The following is a 24093-nucleotide window of genomic DNA, read 5'->3' on the forward strand; positions in this document are numbered from 1 at the left end:
TTTGATTCCCTCAGTCTCCTAAAGTGCTACAAAAATATTGCAATAATTTCTTTACAGCTCAACTTAGGAATGTAGTAATGTCTGATGAACGATAAAATATAAAAAAAAAAAAAGATTTAATATCACTTTAAACCCAAGTTAATCAACAAATGGGACAATGTGATTCAGAACAACAACTCATCTCTGTATGTCGGAAACTTCCAGTAAAGCTTGAGAAAACAATCGGTTGACTCACGTGGTGATGTCAGATGTTGCTCTATCCTAGAATCCTGCGTCAAGCCCGGATAACCACATCTTCAGCCTGCAGATGTTCTGCACAGCAAGCAGAAATACTAGATATTCTACTTTACCTACATTTTGGTGTGTACACCCAATTCACTTTCTGAAAGGCACAATAAGACAGCACAGGAAGCCAGTTGGTGCCTTTGGCAAAATACCCCTGAGTCATCTAAACGCGGCAGAAATAGTGCTTACTGCAAATGGACTAACTCTACCAAAAATCAATTTACAAGAAGAACACATGGGGGTTATTTAATAAAGTGAGAATTGTTGATAATTCAAACTGATTGGATATTTAATGCCAAACTGGAAGCACAGCTGGCTTGGGGAATTTTCCCATTTCAGCTACTTTGTCCTTAAAGGGACAATATATTCACCAGAGCAACTACAGGTTAATGGAGTTGTTCTGATGTCTATAGCCTGTCCCTGCAGGCTTTTGTAATGTAAACACTGCCTTTACATTGCCGACTAGTTACACCTCTGGTGGCTGTCACTCAGACGGCTGCTAGAGGTACTTCCTGGGTCTGTGCAGCACTGATGTTCAGCATCTGCACGTTCTGAATGTTCCTCATGGAGATGCATTGATTCAAGATGCTGATTGGCACACCACATCATTTTGCAGTGCAATGGCCTCCCAATGCTTTCCTATGGGAAAGCTTTGGATTGGCTGAGATCATCAAATTTGGTGGACTCAACCAAGGAGGAGGAGCAGGGTTGGGCAAGCCGCTGCTAGACTGGCACAACGCTGGAAAAAAGGCGGGTCGAATCATCTTTTTAAAGTAAAGAGGGAACTGGACACCTAAATGCCTCTTTTCAAACTATGGTGTCCCGAAATAAAGGTTTGTATTCCTGAGACTATAATGTTCCTTTAAATTTGAGCTAGTGTGTACCTGCAACCGATAGAAACTTGAATGCAATGCACATCATTAAAAGGTTAATCCGCACGTGGACCCCATGCTTACTGAGGGTTTGTAGGTGACAGGTTTCAGCTGCACCTTGCTGATGAGTCCTAATGGAGGATGTAATGACCATCTGTGGTTGCTGTATCTCATGCACATAGAGAACTTGCCGGCATTTCAGTTCTAGACTGCTCTTATGGGTGGGATCATTCTGATATAGAGATGGTAATGGTTCACTCTGTAATGGCACCAGTGAGCAAAAAAGAGTGTGGACCTGAGTGGGGACTAATCGAAGGGCTAGCTATTGAGCTCGCTGAGCTTATCCCCGTTAATATATTATAGTATAGTTTTGTCACATAGCTCTAAGCCAGGGCTGTCCAACCTGCGGCCCTCCAGGTGTTGCTGAACTACAACTCCCAGGATTCCCTGTCTGTCTTTTTAATTGAAAGAATCATGGGAGTTGTAGTTCCACAACTTCTGGGGGCCCGCAGGTTGGAAAGCCCTGCTCTAGGCTCGCACACACTAAGCACACTGCGTTACACTGTAAGGTAAAGTGATGTAATGACACGTGCCTTTATGTTAACATTATGTTGCACTCTTGAATGATGTGCCGTTATTATTGGCATTCATATGGCACCAACATATGCATTTGCACTTTGCAAATTTAACGATCAAGCAGCATTTTTAGTATTTTCTTATTTGCAGAAAAAAAGATTATTGAGGACACTGAATGAAAGAACTTAGGATTGTGCCACTATGACACTCGCTACTTTAAGGTCAACTTTGTTAAAGTCAATTCTCAATACTTTTACTGTTTGAGGTTTGCCATCCCTTCATCGCGTAGAAGCGATAATATAAATAACGTGTTTTTTTTTATATTTAAGACCTGTTCATCACATCTCCCTTACAATGATGACCTAAAGCAGGGATTCCCAATTAATTTTTCCCGTGGAACCCTTTGACAGTGTATCATGGCATGGAGTCTATGTCCCTGGGGTCCAGTGGGGCTGCGCGAGCGGTCCCTGGGGTCCAGTGGGGCTGCGCGAGCGGTCCCTGGGGTCCAGTGGGGCTGCGCGTGCGGTCCCTGGGGTCCAGTGGGGCTGCGCGTGCGGTCCCTGGGGTCCAGTGGGGCTGCGCGTGCGGTCCCTGGGGTCCAGTGGGGCTGCGCGTGCGGTCCCTGGGGTCCAGTGGGGCTGCGCGTGCGGTCCCTGGGGTCCAGTGGGGCTGCGCGTGCGGTCCCTGGGGTCCAGTGGGGCTGCGCGTGCGGTCCCTGGGGTCCAGTGGGGCTGCGCGTGCGGTCCCTGGGGTCCAGTGGGGCTGCGCGTGCGGTCCCTGGGGTCCAGTGGGGCTGCGCGTGCGGTCCCTGGGGCCCCTCGCGCGCCTCTTAGTGATGCCGATGCCTGAGTGACGTCATATTCCGGCTCCGGCATCACTGCTGTGCGAGGGAGATCACTGCCCACTGCTTCCTTGTCGCCCGCGGCCATTTTGTTTTTAGATATTTTGGCAGAACCCCAGGGTTCCACTTAACACCAACTGGGAAATGCTGACCTAAAGAAAATGCAATTAACTTACTGCTTAGCTTTGTGTTTTTAAAATAATTTACAAGGTAAAAGATAAGCACTGCATGATCAAAACACAGGCAGAGCTAGCACAAAAAAAAACAAACAAAAAAAAAAAACAAGAACAAAACACTGCTATTACCACTTTAACAAGGTTCCAAAACCACAAAAATGTTTAAATAATAAAAATGTATTTGCAGCTTCCTTTTAAAGTCTCTTTGTTTACAAGGGTCGTTAATCCAAATCCTTCGCCATGTGGCTTTGAGTGTTAAGTGTGGCTATGTGACCTGACCTTTCGTGGTCAATGGCAAAGTCATGGAAACCACAGAAATGGATCCCTACGGTGATGCTTAAAGAGCCCAGAGGTATTGTCCCTTTACATCTGCCAGTCATAAACCTATCAGTGAAGAAAAGGACACAGAGGCAATTACTACACTGGGGAAATAGGAGGAAGAACAATGTCTCTTTAATGCTCTGTCCAGATTTGAGGAGGGGAACGTTTGGCCCGGCCCTGGATTCAAGGTAAAAGTTTTAACTTTATTTTACAGGGTTTTCACAAAAATTTGGAACCAAGTGACAAGTGACCAATAGGTTATTATTATCATCAAAAATAGCGGAAGTTGGAAAAAGAATTGGAGCAACCCTTTAAAGGTCGGCATACATAATTACAAGCGCCCACCTAGCAGTGGGTTTTGCAGATTTAGCTCGTTCACTGAACCCATGATGTGTGTCTTAATGCACCCAAAGTGACCAGCTGTCAGAAAAGTTGAGTAATTAAACGTAGCATGCACCGTGGGCTGAACATCAGAAAATCCAGCCCCCACCACCATGGAGCCGAATGGTTAAATAACGCAGCGTGGAAGGCTTGTGAAAGTGAAAGCAGTTTGCCCGTTCATTTCATGATTTAAAGTGAAAAGCGGATTAGAGAAATATAGGTCACGTTCAGGGCATGGTCATGCATGGTGATAACAGGACGTGTCCCTGTCTATAATCTGAGCTCAATCCAGGGCAGAGACATCTCATTATGGATTCCCCTCTCAGTTCCAGTCATGTCTTGGCTTCCCCAGTGTCCTTGTATAACCCATTCCTTCTATAGTCTGTATTGAGAGTCTGTCATTGTACTTCCTGGGGAAAAAAGTCTGCCCTCTCTAGAATGCGAGAAGACTTTAATCTAACTTCCTCATTGTAAGTCTATCAACCCAGGCCGAGGGGTGTGTTGCCAAGCTACTTCTGATTGGATTATTAGAATTATAAGAAAAACCTGGTATATAACTTGCACACGTCACAGTGACCACGTACAGCCCTGAAGAAAGTGTTGGCACTTTATAATATCATTATATTCTAATATGACCAATAACATGGCTGAGTGAGCTATAGATGCCTCTCGTCAGCAGCACAGTCATTTCACACGGACACGACTAGACTCATCATGCTAAATTCTTGCACTTAAAAAAGACTGTCTCAACCTTTAAATGCAACCAGAATTTTCAGTATTCCACATGGTATGTAAACATATTAAAGGTTATCATTCTAAGCGCTCATGTTCTGGAAGTGGTAGTCTTGGCTTGCTTTGTATGAGCAACCCTCCCAGAAAAGTGCCATTTGGTTGAGTGCCATGAGGTTGACCCCCAGCAGTTACCTTATTGCTCATTATAGAAAGAGTAAACTGCTTAGCATTTTTCGAGTTTATTGATTTATGTTTGGACCATTGGCAAAATGTGTGCCAAGTGGTTGAATAAATTCTATTTCCCATAGATTGTGAGTGTACGCATGCCGTTTCCTACTATATATAGTTTATAGTTTAATTTAGTTTATAGTTTAATTTAGTTTATAGTTTAATTTAGTTTAATATAGAGTATAGTTGAATTTTTAGCACACTAGCGAAGTCTGCACCAACTGACTCCTACACCTCTCAGTTTATTTTGCGAGTGCCGCTGGGTTTTCACACATTTTTGTCCTTCTGCAAAATCAAACTTTATGAATAATATAAAAAAAGAAGCAGATTACGTTCACAGGTTTCAGGTCTAGAAGCTGCAGAAAACTGTAGTCTGGAAGAACAATCTATTGTAGAAATGTAGCCACACAACACAACACGAGCACTAAAACAGATATAATATGCAATGCCACGGTTATGAGATTTACTTTTTTTTTTTTTATTTAAACGCAATGACGTTGAATAAAAAGAAGAATGTACAGGAATTTGGAGGTTTTGAGGGAATCAGACAATTCTCTAGACATTTGAAGAAAACACTGAAAATCTCCATCACCAGAAATTGTGTTTCCTCACATGATACGGCTCCTTCTTTTACATTTTCAATAAAGATTTAGCAAATGAGGGGAAAAAAGTGGGCCGATGTACTAAAAGTGGGGCAATCACCATGGAAACCAGTGGAACCAGCAGGTGCATTCCATGGGCGACTCCTCCCCTTTTACATTTGAATAAATCCCCCTATAGTTTCACTCTATGCCGACTGTAAAGGGCAAAGGGCAGTGCTTAGAACAACGATTCTAACCCAGGAAAGTGGGCAATTCAAACTGTGTTCGTAAATGAAAACAGAATGCATTTCAGACCAGACAAAATCAGGCAAACATTGCAAATGAAGAGACGACATAGAAGCATTGTCTATAGTCACCAGAACAACTACAGAATCATTCCCTTCAGGCGTTTTGCTGTAAACACTGTCTTTTCAGAGCAACAGGGGTGATTTATCAGAGGAGGAGATGGCGGAGGGAGAACTTGGTCTTGCTGAATCGTAGTGTAAGTTTTTTTGGGGGGGGGGGGCAGATTATGAAAACAGTGTTTTCTCAACATATTAATTAATTTTAATTGTGGTAACCCTTTAACTTGCACCAATTTTAAAGTGCAGGCCAACAACACCTGCTCTTTGTGCAACCTCGATTACTTTAACTCCTTAAGGACACATGACATGTGTGACATGTAATGATTCCCTTTTATTCCAGAAGTTTGGTCCTTAAGGGGTTAAATGGAAAAGGTAAAATAAATAAAGCACAGGAAACAGGACTTGTTACCACCGCTAATGGTTATCTTCACAAAGATAAGGAAAATGGTTATTTAGGCAAGAAGTCACTGGAGGTGTGGTGTTTGTCTAGTGATTTGTCGTATATACAGACTGCATACCGTAGATCTAATTTATACAATAATGGTTGTTCTTTCACCTGCTCAAACATTACATCATCTCCGGAACAACACACTCCAATAACAGCGATTCATGGCTTTCAATGGCAGACTGCAGTGACAAAGTATCAGTGTCAGACTCACCGGGGCAAACTACCTGCTGTGAACAGTGAACTTTACCTACAGCTTGGATTTACAGAACTGCATTTAATGGGACTCTGCCATATGAAGAAAAGCTGTTGTGTTTTCCTAGCTGGGGAGGGGAGTAAAATGTGGGTTAAACACCATTGTAAATGGTAGGCCTTGTACTTTAAGAGATCTCGCCCCATGTTAGCGATGTAGTGTTCATGGGTTACAGTGAAGGCTTATTACCAAGTACGCATAACAGGAAAAGTCAACCTCGGCCAAAAGCCTTTTGTACACATTACATCACTGGAACAAGCAGAGCAAGGACATCTCATTTGTTCCTAGTAAAATAAAAAAAGGAGGAGGGTGTGAACGAGAGAAGAAACTTTCACTTTGCAAAATATGTTATTCAGTGCCTGGCATACTAACTGCACTGCTAGGGTACAGTGCCCACCCTCGATCTCTGCAAAACACACACAAAGGGGTAGTGCAATGGATTACATCCCATAGTCTTACCCATAACAAGTTCCCCACCTAACCTTTAAATTAGTGACCCAGACCACGCACTCGCAGTATATGTTGGGCATTTTACATTAAGGAGCATTAGCAGAGAAGTGCCTATTGTCCGTCATATAACACTAACATTCTGCAGCGCTGAATAAAGTCTGCATTTGTAGTTGCAACAAGACACATTAGATGTAATGGGAGGACAGGTTCTGGGAACGTTTGGTTATTGAGAATCGACAGAAAATGATTTAATAGTCACTCACTGTCCAAGTGATCTGCTGTAAGAGGTGACGGTAGGAATAGTCTGACATGGGGTCTCTAGGACTTTATAGATCCGTGGAACAGATCATGAAATGGTCACAATTACTGCATTTAATATTTGGCATTGCAGCCACATACAGTAACATTTTACACTAATGGGAGTTTGGGAGTCTTCATTCCCCCCCAAAAAAGGCATTTTCTTTACAATCACCCACAAGCAGGCTGCTTAAATGTTTATACGTACATTATAATATATATTTTTTATTTTTTTTGTTTTCCCTGCACATTAATTTATACTTGAAACATCACGTAGTTTCACATATTAGTTGTGTATCCAGTGCTTCAGATATACTGATGATTTCCGTGTAATTCTATGTTTAAAGTGTTTGAGAGTGGGAGGGCCCTTCACGGCGTTTACATTAAATATCCTGGTATGCAAAGCAGGTTCATCCTATAATATGGTGTAATTATTTAAGTGGCCAGCACCATAAGCTACAAGGCTTGTTATTCACAAAGAGGCCAGACATACTCTAATGGGTTTTTATTGCGATCAACAAGTCTCTACTGAAGTTAAAGGAACACTATAGTGTCAGGAGTACAAACAATCAGAGCTAATTCCTATTGCGCTCAGCGTTTGAAAGCAAGCCTTTATAGCTGGCGTGGTCACTCTATGCGGCTTCCTGTTTTGGCTGCGTTTTATTTAGCAAATTTCAAACATTCTATGTGATGTCTATAAGTGTCAGTCTAACCCCCAACCCTTCAAAAGCAGATTTCAGTGTGGAAGGGAGGCCTGGCTTTCAAAAGACAAAAGCGTTTAATGTGGAAATGTGTACAATAAACAATGGGATGAGGAGACGTATTGATCAATCAGAGCGAGCCATATCCAATGTGTCAAGGAGAGAATTATCTGTCAGCAGACAGTGAGGATAGTAATTATTGCAGGAAACAAGAGGAGAAAACATTCAGAGAGATACAATAAAGACATCCTATGGAGAGCGCTTTAATCCCATCTGAAATGTAGCCATTGCAGGCAAAATCTAGCAACAGAGAAACAAAAAAAGGGTCTGATTATCGAACACAAATAAATGCACAGATTTTAGTTATGGTACGGAGATACACATTATAAAAAAGATCTGTACGTGAAAGCTAAGCAAAGCAGCCATTGTTACTGCTGCTTCCTAATCTTAGACCTGAAGCTATTTTTAAGGGATTTTAATCAAGTGAAGTTGTATTAAGTTGGCGTTTGGGTTGATGCCATCTGAAAAATTAAAGCCACGTCACAAAGAGACATCGCCACCAGAAGGGCGACGATGTCATGGTGGCAAGGTAGTTCAACTGGACAGCCTTTCAAAAGCCAAGATTAAATATCAGGTCATTTTTAAAAGAAGACAGAGAAACACGCATGACACTGCTTTCTGTGCTCATCGGCATAATATGCAGAGCATTCTGGAAGACACTAATTATCCGGGCTGGTCATACAGCAATTTTTTTTTAAATAAATACCATATATAAATTAATCGATGTTTGTTCTATGTATACTATAAATGCAGACAAATACCCCAAAACAACAGCAGTAATTATAACACACACCACACACTCTTTGGCACTAAAGGCGTCAAGCTCTGTCCCCCCCCCCCCCCCACCCCCACCCCACACAACAGTGTTTTAATATGATGATAAGGATGAAGGAAAGACTCCTAATGTAGTTACAGGCATGAGAATTAAAGAGCTGCCTAGAGAAATGTCAGTAAAGGTCGCTCAATTATGTTACTTGCGGCGAGAAGGGTTAATAAATGCAAATTAATTCCCTGCAGAAGGCGGCTAGATGCTTTACTTTCCGATACGCAGAATATAAGGAGAGAACTACTGATGGATCACTAATACAGAGTTTTAAACTCTACTGAACGAGCAAAGTTATTTCAAGCCTTTAATATTTAGAAAGCAGTCAGCTGTGGGAACCTCCCACTGATACCTATGGGGGTCATGAAGAAAAATGAAAAGGCTAAGTGTGGTTTAAGTTTCCTGGTCTGGTGTCTACAAAGGCATTGCAAGGGTTAAAGAAAGAGAACAGCCAACCCTTTGATTGCCAGGATGCCATTGCTAATTTCAATGACACCCAGTAGTAAGCGAGAATGAATACAGGAGACCCAGCTGGTCGTCCCTCCCTTAGCTGGGCAGACATACTGCCGGGTGAAGGGGGGTTGCCCTGGGTTCTACAGCTGGTTACACATTCCAAGTCCAGAGGGCCTGGACCCACGGTCAACTTGCCAACAGCAGATGTTGCTCTGCAAGCAGCCGTAGAAGGAGGGTACAAAACACAGCCAGCAACCTTTGGCAGGGCTCCATGGGGACCACAGGAGAGGCTCAGTATCACGGGAACTTCAAAACTAACTGTAGATTCTACTATGTCTTGTATTTTATAGACATCATAGAAGATCCCCTATAATCTTTCTCTGCACATTAAGAAAGCGTTAGAAACATACAGTTTAAAAAAAGACCACCAGCTGTAATTTTTATTCTCCGTCCTCTTCCATCCCACCAGTGTCTGTAAAAACACCATTTGACCCTGACCTCTATTATATGTCGTATAAGGTTATATATAAAACTTCTATCACAACACAGTCAGTGTTCCCTCTATACAGTGCACTGTATAATTATACACCACTTCCTCCAGACTGTAAGCCTGCGTATTGCATCATTCACTCGGGTCAATAAATCAGGAGTGATAAGTAATTACTTCCGCCGCCCTCCCATGCTGTGGGTGGCATATAGTAATCTAAGATCTATGGAGGCATGTTCTTCATTTTGTACGCGTGTATGTGCCGTGCATATGGCATGGCAGGGGTTAACTAATTGACATGATTTTCCCGGTATGTCTGGTACTGCATGTGAATTAAATGAAACAAGCTGATTAGACATCACTTCCTTAGAAATGTGAAACACCGGTTTAAATCCCGGTCAGACCATGTCACTGGGCAAGACGCATAATGATATCTACCGACCTACCTCAAATCCTCAGAGACTGTTTGAGCAATGCCTTCTTCACCTCTAAATATCCTATGCACGTTCTAGAATTGGAATGCGCTACAGAATATGTTGGCACCACATAAATGATACCAGATCTGAAATTTAAGAAAAAGATGAACACAACCAATAGCTACCTCTTAATTTAGCAAATATGTTGGAAGTGACTGTGCCTCTTTAAAGTGGTTCTGCCACGGTGTTGGCAGTTTTGGTTGTTTCATATGTTAAATTCTTAATAAAATAATTTTATAATTAGACTAAGATTCTAAAACAATCAAGATGCTGCGGAATTGCACTGAATGGAAAACCAGCTGGAAAATAACGCTCGGTAAGATATAAATATAGACAAGTTCGAGAATTTCACAAATCAGTTATTTTGGCTTAGATGTGCAGTTCGGCTCGCTGCAAGTCAACGTTTTGTGAATTAAAGCACATTATTTTAAGGAGACTTATTATAAATGAGGGTATGTACAGTCCTGCACTTTATACCCATGGAGCCATAAAGCATTGTATCTGGGTACATAAACCACAATCATTCCATCCTGCAAACGGCGTATCCCAGATTGCCAGACTCCCTACAGAGCTCCCCAAGAAGCAGAGACAGGCGAGGGGAGCCAGCTGCCACAAAAATGTAGGTCACACATTTTGTTAGTCTATTGCCAATGGGCAGGGAAACATAATTTCCACGCTCCATCTAGTTTTATTACAATTCATCCCCTTGTGCATACGATTTAAAAAGGAGAACGTCAGAATTTGCCATGTGAGGCTTATTTGCTATAGGGAAATCTCCTAATCCAACACATTAACCCCTTGGGTGAGGGCAATGAACACTGCCAACTGTTTCGCAAACAGAATTTCTCCAATGAGCCCATTATCCACTGAGCTTGCAATCCACATTTGATAAATACAATTGGCCTACAGAAAGGATGTTCGGGGGCACTTTGCCGCAAGGCAGTCACATTGCAGCAGGCACCATCACAATTAGGACATTGCCAAGCATACATGCGACAGAGAGGAGGCAATAATTACATGGAAGAAAGATTTGCATTTTCTAGTTTTGTATATTTGCTAGGCAGTATTTATAAAGATGTAGGAATGGTTTTCAAACTGTACTGGGTTTTCAATTTTTTTTTTTTTTTTTTTTTTTAAATGTGGTGATACCTTCATGGAATTCCCAGTTGAGCACAATCCTTCTAAAAAATGTGACAAACGCTCTAATTTATGAGCCAGTAAAACTCATTATGGAGTGACCCTGCTTTAATAGGTCAGGGAGGAGGTACATCAACTCTAAATGGGGAGGATTTCAAAAAAGTTTCCTCACCAGTCCATCATGCACACTGCAACCTGGCTCGTTAATGGCCTTCTTGACAAACAGACGCAACTCCAATTTACACAATATACTGGTGATCAAAATCTACATTTGCAAAGCCCCACACTGAGTCTCAACATTAAAGAATGCAATTTAAACTCCTTAAACGAACACACGTGATCCCTAAAGCACTTTACTTCTTATGTATCATTTTACAAAAAGTGCAGATTTTAATCGAAATTGGAACTTTTATAAATTAACCTTTTTAAAGCCCCTGGCTGTCAGACAATCTGTCCTGTTACTACCTAGTTTGTTTAGCTCAGTGGAGGCAATAATTGACCAGAGCACCTGCCTTGCAAAGACCTCTCATTGAGTTGCATTGGGAAGACCGTGATTGAACAGCCACAGAAAGACTAGGCCAGGGTTAGGCAATCTTCGGCACTTGTTATCTACTACAGCCCCGTAGTGCTGGCAAAGCATCAGGGGAGAAGTAGTCAACATCTGGAGTGTCGAAGGTTGCCTAACCCTGGTCTACGCTGTGAAAGATAGGTAGGGCTTTTTGGACATAACCCCAATGAAAAAATGGCTTATTATTTGCATGCATGTTTTCACTGGCGGTATATCTATTAAACAGCTACTTCTTTTTGTTGGGACATTGAAGTGTTCCTTTAACAAGTCTTGCAAAGCCCCCCCACTGCTCTGCTGCCTTTTACATCACTGTCCTTATTACCAAGCACTTCCCTTACCTGAATCCTAAACACTTATCAATATCCAATACTCGCCCCTTCCTCTATCTAATTCTACCTTTATCGTTAACAAGACTTTCCCTGAGCTGCTGAGCTGAGGGACTTTAGTTAATCTGAGGACCATTGGATGAAAACCCAGGTCTGATATGCCTCAAGTTATTGCATAATAAAAAGGATTTTCAAGGAGGAAGAAGAAAAAAAAAAAAAATTGCAGACATCAGCCCAGAATACCTATCTTGCAAAATGGAACATGCTGGCAAAACTGGTTATTAAAGAAGAAAAGCCAAGCTTTGGAGTAATTAAATGTAATTACAGTTTGTGTGTCACTTTCCTTATATCTTGTAGTAACACACGGTCTAATGACATGGGATTAGCCAGCTGTTTAAATCGAGATAGTTTTAAAGAAGAATAGTCCCAGGGCATGCGCACGCTCCAATTAAACCATAACCATTAATGTATCGTGGAAGGAGAGACATTGTGAGATCAAGGGATTGTGCACTGGTTGCGCATACTTCGAATGGTCATAAAGAAAGAGAGAGACGATGTGTCCACATCCGCTGTATGTGGCTGAAAGCCCCAGTACTGTGACCTGCTAGATGGAGCGAACTGTAAGGATTTAGACTGAAGTGAAGCTCTTTTAGACAGACTGAGTCTATTTTATTTCTAAGACAGTGGTTCACTAAATATTGGCCAACGGCGTCTTACTGCGCCAGAAACAATATTTACAGCAAGCTCGACCTTTCCCTTGAAGACACGTGTTTAGTTTAATGGTACACCTGACTACTGTAGTCATTATTACCATGAATTATTATTTATAAATTGGGATCACTGCACCAGCTCAGTTCATGTTTTTATATCGACAGACCCCACAAGGAAGTCACCAGACAATGGGATGCTGTGCCGGGTCTGTATAAACCCCTATTTCCTAATTAAAAACTAAGATACAGGGGATACAAAAAAAGGTAGACAAAAAAACAAAACAAACAAACAGAAAAGACATAACAGGGCCGCCTTTAATAGATATATATTAAATAGTATACTACATTTTGGAAACACTTGGAATTTTTTTCTTATAAATACTTTATTTGATGTTTTTACTGGGGAGGGGTTCCAGAGCTTGGGAGTGTCAAAATGTGCAATTCGAAATATAGTGAGTAAACAGCAGAGCCTCATGTAACAGCAGCTTTGCTTCAAAGAAGGCTTGAAAAATACAATTCATAAAGTGTGTGTATTTGTTTAATACCATTTCTATGGCTATATATTATCTGCTTCAAGGTTTTATTATCATTCGTATCTGGTAACAAGGAGGAACATTTACAAAATCGACTGGTCAGAAATGTCCATAAGAGCCATCAGTCTCTAGGGCCAATACCTGCTTCAATCTATGTAGCGACACAATGGCAGATGCGCTCCCCATAGAATTCCTGGGTTCATGCAGCATATCGTAAAGCACCTGGAAGCAATCTAAAGCTACACCACCACTACATGAAACAGAAAGGCATGCAAGATCTCCTGTGATACTGTAACCATCCTCTAACAGTGGTAGGTACACAAGGATATTTCACCCAAAGAGGTACTCGCCTAATGTCAATCAGAACGTTTCATGCAGATGCAAGCCACTTACCGGACATCCCCTTTCCCGAAGTTGGTATTTGCGGGGTACAGGACAATCTGATTGTTTTCTACATCTACAACACATTTTGTATGAAGGTCCAACTCTGCAAAACAAGTATAAAAAGAAGACTTTCAGAGGGAGTAATGTCAGTACTGTAATTACAAGGTATGAAGCCACGTATGCCACACACTGGAGTTTACTTACTAAAAAAAAAAAACTTGCAAAAGGGACAGAGAGGTTTTTACATTTGAAATTTGAATGAATAAATTGAAAAATTTAATGGTCAGTCTAGGCACCAAGCTTAATAAAGTAATTTAGAACATAGATCAATCTTCTGCAGTCCCACTGCCCAATTCTCTGATGTTTAAGAGTTAAATGTTTATTTCTGCGGCCCAAGCCACACCTCCCTTGGCTGTCAATCACAGAGCTTCCCTGCACACTTCCTGAAAAGAAGATCTATGTACACCTGATCTTTAGAGTCAGCATAAGGTTTACTATAAGACTTGCAGGGTTCTTCTGATTTATATGCACAAGGCTATGAAGTAACTAAAGCCATCAAAGAGGTACAATTTTAGGCGATTAATAAGGAAATTGTTAAAAAAAAAAATCTATTTAAATGCATTCCGATTAAAGGAACACTACAGCCTGCTGATGCTCTCAAGTCGATCCAGCTGTCCAGGAGACAGGCAGCAGTGTTAATGGAGCATGGAGTGTTCCTTTAAGATTTATAGATCTGTACATTTTTATATAAGAACATTTTCATAGATTTAGCAAAACAGCCTGCTTTTGGAGATGAGCAATGCGGTTATTTAGCATTGAAGATTTATTTTGCCAGTCTGTGTCTAGCGTTCTGTCAAAGGAAAATTACTGCAAAAAGGTGCACACAAATTGGAAATGAAGTCTAAATCACCAAGCAGAGAACACATCACTACATTTTTCAGTTTTGTTTTTTTTACACATTTGCAATATTAAAAAAAAAAAAAAAAAAATAACAAAAGTCATAATATTCTGTAGATTCTCAAGATTCTCAAGAATGCAATGAAAACATGACAACAATCTCTAATAAGGAAGAGAATAGGTGAACCACTGAGGCACTCTCCGGTTATTAATCTGCATCTCATCATTTTAGCAGAGGAAGAGTTAAAGAGGCAATGGTGCAGTATTATTAGTAATGTCTAAAATAGAGTAGTGCCAATACCCATATTTAAATACCTGTATATGTACCTCCCTCAATGAGCCAACACATAAAAAGCCATTTATAGCTTGGCCTCATTGTCTATAACTCCTTTAAAGCCAGTGCGCATCGCACATTATTCTACATCAGAAAGGGTTAAGTCGGCTGCCAGTGAAATCGTTTGTTGACAATAACAGCTTATTAACACATGTACCATTCCAGGCAGCCCTACTGGCTGCATCCTGACATTTTTGGGTCATTCTGCCATCGCCTTCTGGAGCAGCCAAGTCTCCAGATTTCCCCCTCGGGCCTATCTCCTCCTCTCAGCATGAAGCATTTGTTATCAGTCCCTGGGAGCCTATCTATAGGAATGAAATTCCTCACTCTGAATAGGAAAGCTAGTGAAAGAAGGCATTTTATATGTCAGAGATAGGGGCCCTGGATCAGAGGGTGTAATCTACCCGGGGAGGTAGGGGGCCCAGGATCAGAGGGTGTAATCTACCCGGGGAGATAGGGGCCTCTGGATCAGAGGGTGTAATCTACCCGGGGAGGTAGGGGGCCCAGGATCAGAGGGTGTAATCTACCCGGGGAGATAGGGGGCCCAGGATCAGAGGGTGTAATCTACCCGGGGAGATAGGGGGCCCAGGATCAGAGGGTGTAATCTACCCGGGGAGATAGGGGGCCCAGGATCAGAGGGTGTAATCTACCCGGGGAGATAGGGGGCCCAGGATCAGAGGGTGTAATCTACCCGGGGGAGATGGGGACCCTGGATCAGAGGGTGTAATCTACCCGAGAGATGGGGGACCCTGGATCAGAGGGTGTAATCTACCCGGGGAGATAGGGGGCCCAGGATCAGAGGGTGCAATCTACCCGGGGAGATAGGGGCCCTGGATCAGAGGGTGCAATCTACCCGGGGAGATAGGGGGCCCAGGATCAGAGGGTATTACCTACCCTGGGTAGATAGGGGCCCAGGATCAGAGGGTATTACCTACCCTGGGTAGATAGGGGCCCTGGATCAGAGGGTATTACCTACCCTGGGTAGATAGGGGCCCTGGATCAGAGGGTATTACCTTCCCTGGGTAGATAGGGGCACTGGATCAGAGGGTATTACCTTCCCTGGGTAGATAGGGGCACAGGATCAGAGGGTATTACCTACTCTGGGTAGATAGGGGCCCAGAATCAGAGGGTATTACCTACCCTGGGTAGATAGGGGCCCTGGATCAGACAGTATTACCTACCCTGGGTAGATAGGGGCCCTGGATCAGAGGGTATTACCTACCCTGGGTAGATAAGGGCCCTGGATCAGAGGGTATTACCTACCCTGGGTAGATAAGGGCCCTGGATCAGAGGGTATTACCTACCATGGGTAAATAGAGGCCCTGGATCAGAGGGTATTCCCTACTCTGGGTAGATAGGGGCCCTGGATCAGACGGTATTCTCTACTCTGGGTAGATAGGGGCCCTGGATCAGACGGTATTACCTACCCTGGGTAGATAAGGGCCCTGGATCAGAGGGTATTACCTACCCTGGGTAGATAGGGGCCCTGGATCAGACAGTATTACCTACCCTGGGTAGATAGTGGCACAGGATCAGAGGGTATTACCTACCATGGGTAGATAGGGGCCCTGGATCAGACGGTATTACCTTCCCTGGGTAGATAGGGGCCCTGGATCAGAGGGTATTACCTACCCTGGGTAGATAGGGGCCCTGGATCAGAGGGTATTACCTACCCTGGGTAGATAGGGGCCCTGGATCAGAGGGTATTACCTACCCTGGGTAGATAGGGGCCCTGGATCAGAGGGTATTACCTACCCTGGGTAGATAGGGGCCCTGGATCGGAGGGTATTCCCTACCCTGGGTAGATAGGGGCCCTGGATCAGAGTGTTTAAGGAAGGAGCAGGCTGTCCGTGTGGGAGATGGAGCTCGGGAATGTAACATGAAAATGTGGTTACAGCAAATCTCTGTAGAGGCAGAAAGGATTATTACATTAACCCTTATACTCAGTTCATTTGCATTCAAGTGAAAACTACTTCTGTACAAAAAAAGATATGTAGGAAAGAGAAGCAGTGAAGACACTTGTATACCGATATGGCCCTATTGGTGGCTATTATGGCTCCATTAGTGGGCATTATGGCTCCAGGATAGCAGTTTTCATACTATTGCAGACACACGGCATACAATGGCAAACACAAGGATCCGTTAAAAAGGATAGACCAACTAAAATAGCCAAAAGAACCCTTCCCTGCAGGACAGTTTATACAGAAACCCATCTAGCTATAAATTCAGAGGGGAGCTGCCTGTAACACTGCAAAGTCCAACGACCAACATCTCCCACAATCCTCAACTACCATATAACAAAGGTGCCTCGTCATCCTTCTCAAGGATGATGGGGATTGTAGTTTAGCAGCTTATGCGGACACAAATGAGCTTACGAAATAGAGCTCTGGTATTCCCTATAATTACCCCTATCATGTGTGCCAAGGCAAACACAATGACAGATCACTAAGCTGGCAGCAAGCCCTCCCCCAACCCCCTTAAAAAGCCACCCTACTAAAATCCCTGGGAATACCAGGTTTGCCATTAGCAGTATTTACAGGGTGTGTTTTAACAACTATACTCCGCCAACCAGCAGAGGTAATAAAACCTAGAGTTACACTACAATAAAACATTGTCAAGGTTAGGACATCTGAGGCACCCCTGCCGCTGCTGATCTTACCCAAAGGTTGGCTAAAAGTGATGGGATTTACAGTCAAACTACTAAAAGGTCACAGTATTTATTATCTGTGTGTTAGCTGAGGAGCTAGGAACCAGAGCAGCACAGGGAGTCTCAGAATCACAGGCGTTCCAAAGTGAAAGTAAAATCGGCCACTATAAAAAAACGATTGTAGACAATTAAAGTGGATATGACACAAAAATAAACTATATAATCTGTATCTATATAACGCCCTGCGTGTGAATCAACTTGTTTTTTTCCCCCTGAACATTCTAGTTTTCATAAAAAAAAAATAAAAAAAAAAACCCTTAAAGATTTTCCACATGTACATCAGTCAGATTGACTAAACTGGATCGTGCTGGGAGACACAGGTCATTCTGGCTGGGCAAATAAAATGACAGCATCTTCAACCTCTATGCGTTTAGTTACTAACATAGTCGGTAAATGCCTCTCAGACCAGGGAATACAGAGCAAACAGTAGGTATAGCATGCACACACACCATGTTACTCCAAAAAGGATTCCATTGCCTGGTTACCCTCCCACGTTGCCAGAATCTCCAGCCACAGACCTTAGCCCGGCCATGCAGGGTCACTCGATCAATGAGCACAGCCCTGCATGGCCAAACTTATTTCAGGGGCACCAACATGAGGATCTTTGCAGCAGCAGGGGAAACGATGGAGGGTGCCCAGTGTGATACCCAGGTAAGTTATCCAACCATTCTTAAACAGTTTGACTACTTGCTCTGGGCAGGTGCCAGGGCAGTCCTGACACCATACCTTCTACAGCGAGCTGCAGTGGTTGTGATGCTTGGAATGTTCAATGAATGCTTAATGATCTTCTAGGACCAAAGACCTGTAGTACCCGTGTTTCTAAAGAAAAAAATCCCTAAAGTACATGTGTCACGACCAATACGACTTGGCGTCACACCGTAAAGAGCACAAGGTGTGATGAGCAACTTCATGAGTATTTACCCCACCCCAAATGACAACGATCTATCCTACCATGCAGCTGCATGCAATTATGGGATACCCTAGGCTTATTTTACGGGTGCTCCATGCAGCCCAAGGAGCCATATTGTGTATCGTGTCCACAGTATATCTATACCTACTAAAGCTTTACTCTGTAACAAAAGCCAATGAATTGCCAGTGGCATTGTGGGTACTCCCAGATTACCATACAGCCATCTAAGCCTCCGTAGTTATTATATATATTTTTTATTTATTTATTTTAACAAAAATCCTTGCACTCTGGCCAAACTTGCAACTTACTGCCGGGTGCACACGGTGGCTTAATACCCAGAATGTCAGGTAAAGTCAGCTGCACTTACGGTCTTCCATAAAAAACACTTCTTTATTGGGTGAGTTTAAAACTATCAACGTTTCAGTCTATACACTGATACAGCTGATCCTGAAGAAAGTCTAGTGGATAGACTGAAACGTTGATAGTTTTAAATTGACCCAATAAAGAAGTGTTTTTTATGGAAGACTGAGTGCAGCTGACTTTACCTGAGATATATATGATATCTCAGGTAAAGATATCTATCACAACAGCAGAAATGTTTGAGCCAACGTGGTGATGCAGAAAAATTAAATTTGATTTAGAAACCTGGTTACATTAAAAAGGTTAGATTAACAATGTGATGCTGTGTTATACAAGCAGAAACAGTGCCCTTCAAAATCTAAGAAAGTCTTTTAAAATGTTAGAGCAATTTTGCGAGAGGTGTAGGGAACGTACTCCAAGGATTCATTCAATTAATTAAGAATGCTAAACCTCAGCAGATTATACAGCTAAACAGGCATGTAAATAGTTACTACAGTTACTACAGACAGAATAAAAAGTGTTAACTGAAACCCTGAAGTGGGTTTCTAATGATCAAACTACATGAGAAAAACAAACAGCTGAGGACGGTATTTGCATGAATGGGCTGTCAGAAGGCGTATTGGGTTACAGGTCAGGAAAGCAAAAATATTAACTAAACAAACCTCGATTAATGTTGACAAACAGTAAATGTACCAAAGAAATACACACAGTGTGAACAGAGCCTGCCCAGCTCAGCTTTAAAGGAACACTCAAATCCCCAGAAACACTTTATCTTAATGAAATGATCTGGATGTTGCGGTCCAGTATGTTAAACCCGTCAACATCGCAGTTTTGTAGAAGGGGTAATGTTGACTTTGAAGGGTTAAACACACCTCTAGCAGCTGTCACACTGACCACCTCTGGAGTTGCTTCCGGTAAACCTCTGTCACACAATGCTGCTGCTTATACGAAAGCATTGGATTCATTGTTTCACTATGAAAACATTATTAACCAAAATTATCCTGTATTGGTAGCATTATATTGGGCCATCGCCGGAGGAAGCCATGCCTCCTTGATGGCGTCAAAGAAGGCAGAGCAGGAGTTAGCCATCACTGTCCTAGCATCTCATAAATCAATGCCCCGCTTATCCATGACAAATCAGATTTTTTATCATTTATATTGGACAAAATATAGTTTCATGGGGATCCATAAGTTCTTTGGAAACTACAACACTAAATAAAACACTAAGATATCACTTATTTTTGGCATCCTTTTTCATGTAATGCTCAGTTGCTATTAAATGACTGTTAAAAGATTTAGCAATTGATCTAGTTAAGTTCTGGCACAGCAAGAGACACACGGTTTTGATGGAGTTTAAATGAGAGACTATTACAAAGTTCGACAGGAGCGATAGGTTGAGGAGGACCCTGCCTGGACAAGCTCACATACTATAACCAGCACCATATCCCATTCCGTGTTCTCACAGAGAAACAGGTCATGCAGCCGTCTCAGAGTGGAACTATGAAACATAGCAGTAATCGGCTACAAACCTGCAAACTAAAAATAACGCTCTAGCTCAGTCTCCACTGAAAACAAACCATAACACCTGCTAATGGTTATCTATGCAGAGAATGTTTAAGTGTGAAACCTTGTAACAAGATTACAGTGTCTGAGAATTCCAGGACTTGCTTCAAAGAAATGTCAATGTCTTCTTCCGGGTAAGTCTCTGTAAGACTCTCTAATCCACCGGTCTCCAATACTAACAGAATACCTTTGTTATAGAACAGCCATCACATTTTCATTTCTCATTTTGTAAAATTAAACTTAATTATTAATTTTTATTTTCTAAATTATGTATACACATCACCAATGGCCACCAAATGACGTCACAGGGGGCACCTATACACCAGGAAAGTAAGCGGGTCTACCAACTGAGAGGGACGTGAGCCTGGCACACCAGACTCACAGACAGACAGACAGCCTCCAGGACAGTCGTCTTACATAGAGGACCATGCAAAGAGTGATGCTTAACCCTCACTAATGATGTGCTCACACTGTGCTGCCATTAGAAGAAGAAAGAAAAAAAAAAAAAACAATAATCATTAAAAATATATCATTAAGTTTCATTAAATTGAATAAACTTTTAAAAATATCAAGAAATTAAATGTTGATGACAGTAGTCCTTTAAGTGGAAGGTTTCGTTGATGCAGAATACTTTACTTTGATTTAACACAAGACAAAAACAATTCAATAATTCTAATCATTTCTCCTTTTAATGTTTTTGTGTAATCAATTTTATCAATATATATAAATAATAGATTTCCAGGACTTTGTCACTTTACAGAGCAAACATTTCATAAGATGTTTGAAAAGTCAAATTGATAATCTATTGCTAAAAATGTTATTTCCAGGATTATTCCCTAAACAGAGATCTGTTGTAGTATGTGGATTGAAACGTACGTGTACAGCCCTTATATGTCTGCCCGGCCAAGATTTTAAAATGGATTTTTAAAAGGAATATCCTCATACATATTAAACAAAAACAACACAGCACTTCCTTTGTATAAAACTAGCCTTTAAAAGGCCAATAATCCCTTTAAATATTTAATGTTTTGCATTTCTTTGAAGAAGAAACACACGCCTAATAATCTCCATACATAAAAAGACAAAAAAAACACAAAACAAAAAAAAACAACAGAAGGCGCCTGTATACACCATACAAAACTATAAAAACACACGTACAAAAGAGGTTTTGGGGTACACTGTAGTAACCTGCAAATAACCAATTCCTCTCCCCCTCCCTGCACCATTCAATAAGTGGAAGACGGCCAGCAGTCTGAGGGAGGCATGTTTAGAGCTGCTAAGACAGGAGGGGCAAAAACATATCCAAATTACATAATCAGAAAGGCATTTAAAGTGATAGTCTGATTATTAATGATTATATTTATATATATACACACACAATGTTCTGAATACAGAGACATTGGGGCTAATTTTCTAAACTTCTTTTAATGTCAAAACAACCAAATGAGAAAATTCTCCAAATCAGGTTTTTGAAGGCCAGTTATGAAGTGTGATTTTATACATCTGCAAACATATGTATCAACCAGATAAATCAACAGGATCATCATTATTAACATACAAAATATTACTGCATGCTTTTATTATTTAATCATATTTTAATTTAGGGTCAAACGTAAAAGAATGAAGAATATATAATATTTGTTGGGAAAAGTTATTGAAATTAAAAAATTTGTTATACAAGTGGAAAAACAAAAAGATAAGAAAAAAAAATAAGAGAAAAAAGTGTGGGCGCGGAGGTACATTACTGTGTTTTTATTTATCGAGACATGGAAGACATGGAGAGGTGAAATCTCTTCTACAGACTCTTTACCTTGTTCTCATTAACCCCTTAAGGACACAACTTCAGAAATAAAATGGAATCATGACGGAATATTTCCATCATGTGTCCTTAAGGGGTTAACTCTGTAGCCTGGCTGATTGTAGGGATTGAACCCCTGATAAACACCATTTAAAATTGAAATGGGAAGCAAAGCACAATAACCATTCCCCATTAATGTAAAAAAAAAAAAAAGCCACACCGCCAACTCTCTCGCCAAGAAAAACCGCCACTCCGCTAACTCTCTCGCCAAGGAAAACCGCCACTCCGCTAACTCTCTCGCCAAGGAAAACCGCCACTCCGCTAACTCTCTCGCCAAGGAAAACCGCCACTCCGCTAACTCTCTCGCCAAGGAAAACCGCCACTCCGCTAACTCTCTCGCCAAGGAAAACCGCCACTCCGCTAACTCTCTCGCCAAGGAAAACCGCCACTCCGCTAACTCTCTCGCCAAGGAAAACCGCCACTCCGCTAACTCTCTCGCCAAGGAAAACCGCCACTCCGCTAACTCTCTCGCCAAGGAAAACCGCCACTCCGCTAACTCTCTCGCCAAGGAAAACCGCCACTCCGCTAACTCTCTCGCCAAGGAAAACCGCCACTCCGCTAACTCTCTCGCCAAGGAAAACCGCCACTCCGCTAACTCTCTCGCCAAGGAAAACCGCCACTCCGCTATGGCACTAACTCCTATCCCAGAGAAAACATTGTTCCAATACAGGCAGCACTGCCATGTTGGACATAATTTCACGGAATGTTGAGTAGTCACAGAGTAGTGTGCAACGCCTGTGTTCAGGAGTGATCCTATATGGAAGCACCAATATACCGCTTCCGCACAGCTTAAAGCCATTAGATAGACAGATATATATTATCATCAGAGGGATTAAAATGCTGCTGGGAAAGACATTTGCAAGTAACCTGTGAAGCCAATATGGGCCCTGTCCTCTAGCTGAGTAACAAGTCCTTTTTATAGTAATAAATAAAAGCTACTGGAGGATTAGCGGAGAGAGTAACAATATCCTACACCTTGTAACATGCATATTAAAGAACTGGAAAAGGTGTGTTCTTTCACCCACCGGCCTCGGCTGTGCATGAACGAACATGAACTCACAAAGGAGGCTTACCTAAATCAACCTAAAATGCAAATGCTTTTTAGCAGAGGGTCAGGTATGTCTCTGATCCTGGCTTATCTGTCAGACTAATTACCTGTTCAATTTCTTCTTCGGAAAACTCAATGTCCAACTATCCAGAGATGAAAAGGAAAGGTGGGTAGCAGTGCCTGGCTGGCCCCAGGTAAGAAATCAAACCATTCTAAAACAACCATTTGACAACTTACACTATGGAAGTATTATGGTGCTTGCGGTGTTCCCTTAAGGCTAAAAAAAAAGCTTGCGCATGCGCGAGAATACAGCATTGACGTGACCCTAGGCAGATGACGCAACAGGAGCTGAAGAAGGTCTGCAGGAGGAAGATGGTGGCAGCTGTTAAGAACAGCTTTAGGTACCAATGAACCCCAAGGCCACTTGACCCTATCCAGAAAATGTCACCTTCGGGGATCTTTGCAAAATATACAAACACCCTCAGAAAAGTGACAGATCCGCTTTAAAGGAAAATGGATTTTCTAAAACCAAACATTAAAACTGCCTAGTTGAATAAACACGGCAGATGTTCAGGTCATCCAACCATGGAAGGATAAACAGGAAAGTCTGAGCTATGACAAGATAATAGGTGCACTAACCAAACGAGATAGCTCACATTTAGAACAGGATTACTATTGATAAGGTAGTATAACAAAATAGAATCTGCCTTTCCTATTTATGATGAATTCAAAACAGATCGGAGCTTCCCAATCCATACTACCTATGTAAACACATTACCAATATAAAAATGCTTTGTTGTTGGAAAATAAACCCATTAGATTTTTTCCAATTTCCTTGAAAATGTATTCAATCAATACCCACTGGCTGATGCAAGAACATTCTAAATATTATATATGCACACGCATAATATCAATTAGAATTCCAGAACAGAGAAGGCTTATTCCCAGAGCTATT

General features: G+C 41.8%; 1 protein-coding gene across 1 annotated transcript in view; it reads right to left on the reverse strand.

Moving 5' to 3' along the window:
• Positions 1–24093, reverse strand: part of KIF13B (kinesin family member 13B) — a 143790-nt gene that overhangs the window by 106577 nt on the left and 13120 nt on the right. The window contains exon 2 of the mRNA XM_063442009.1: positions 13471–13564. Within this exon, the coding sequence (XP_063298079.1) occupies positions 13471–13564 (94 nt within the window). The remainder of the gene's footprint in view (positions 1–13470; positions 13565–24093) is intronic.

This window comes from Pelobates fuscus, chromosome 2 (assembly GCF_036172605.1).
Source record: "Pelobates fuscus isolate aPelFus1 chromosome 2, aPelFus1.pri, whole genome shotgun sequence".
Classification (NCBI taxonomy): domain Eukaryota; kingdom Metazoa; phylum Chordata; class Amphibia; order Anura; family Pelobatidae; genus Pelobates; species Pelobates fuscus.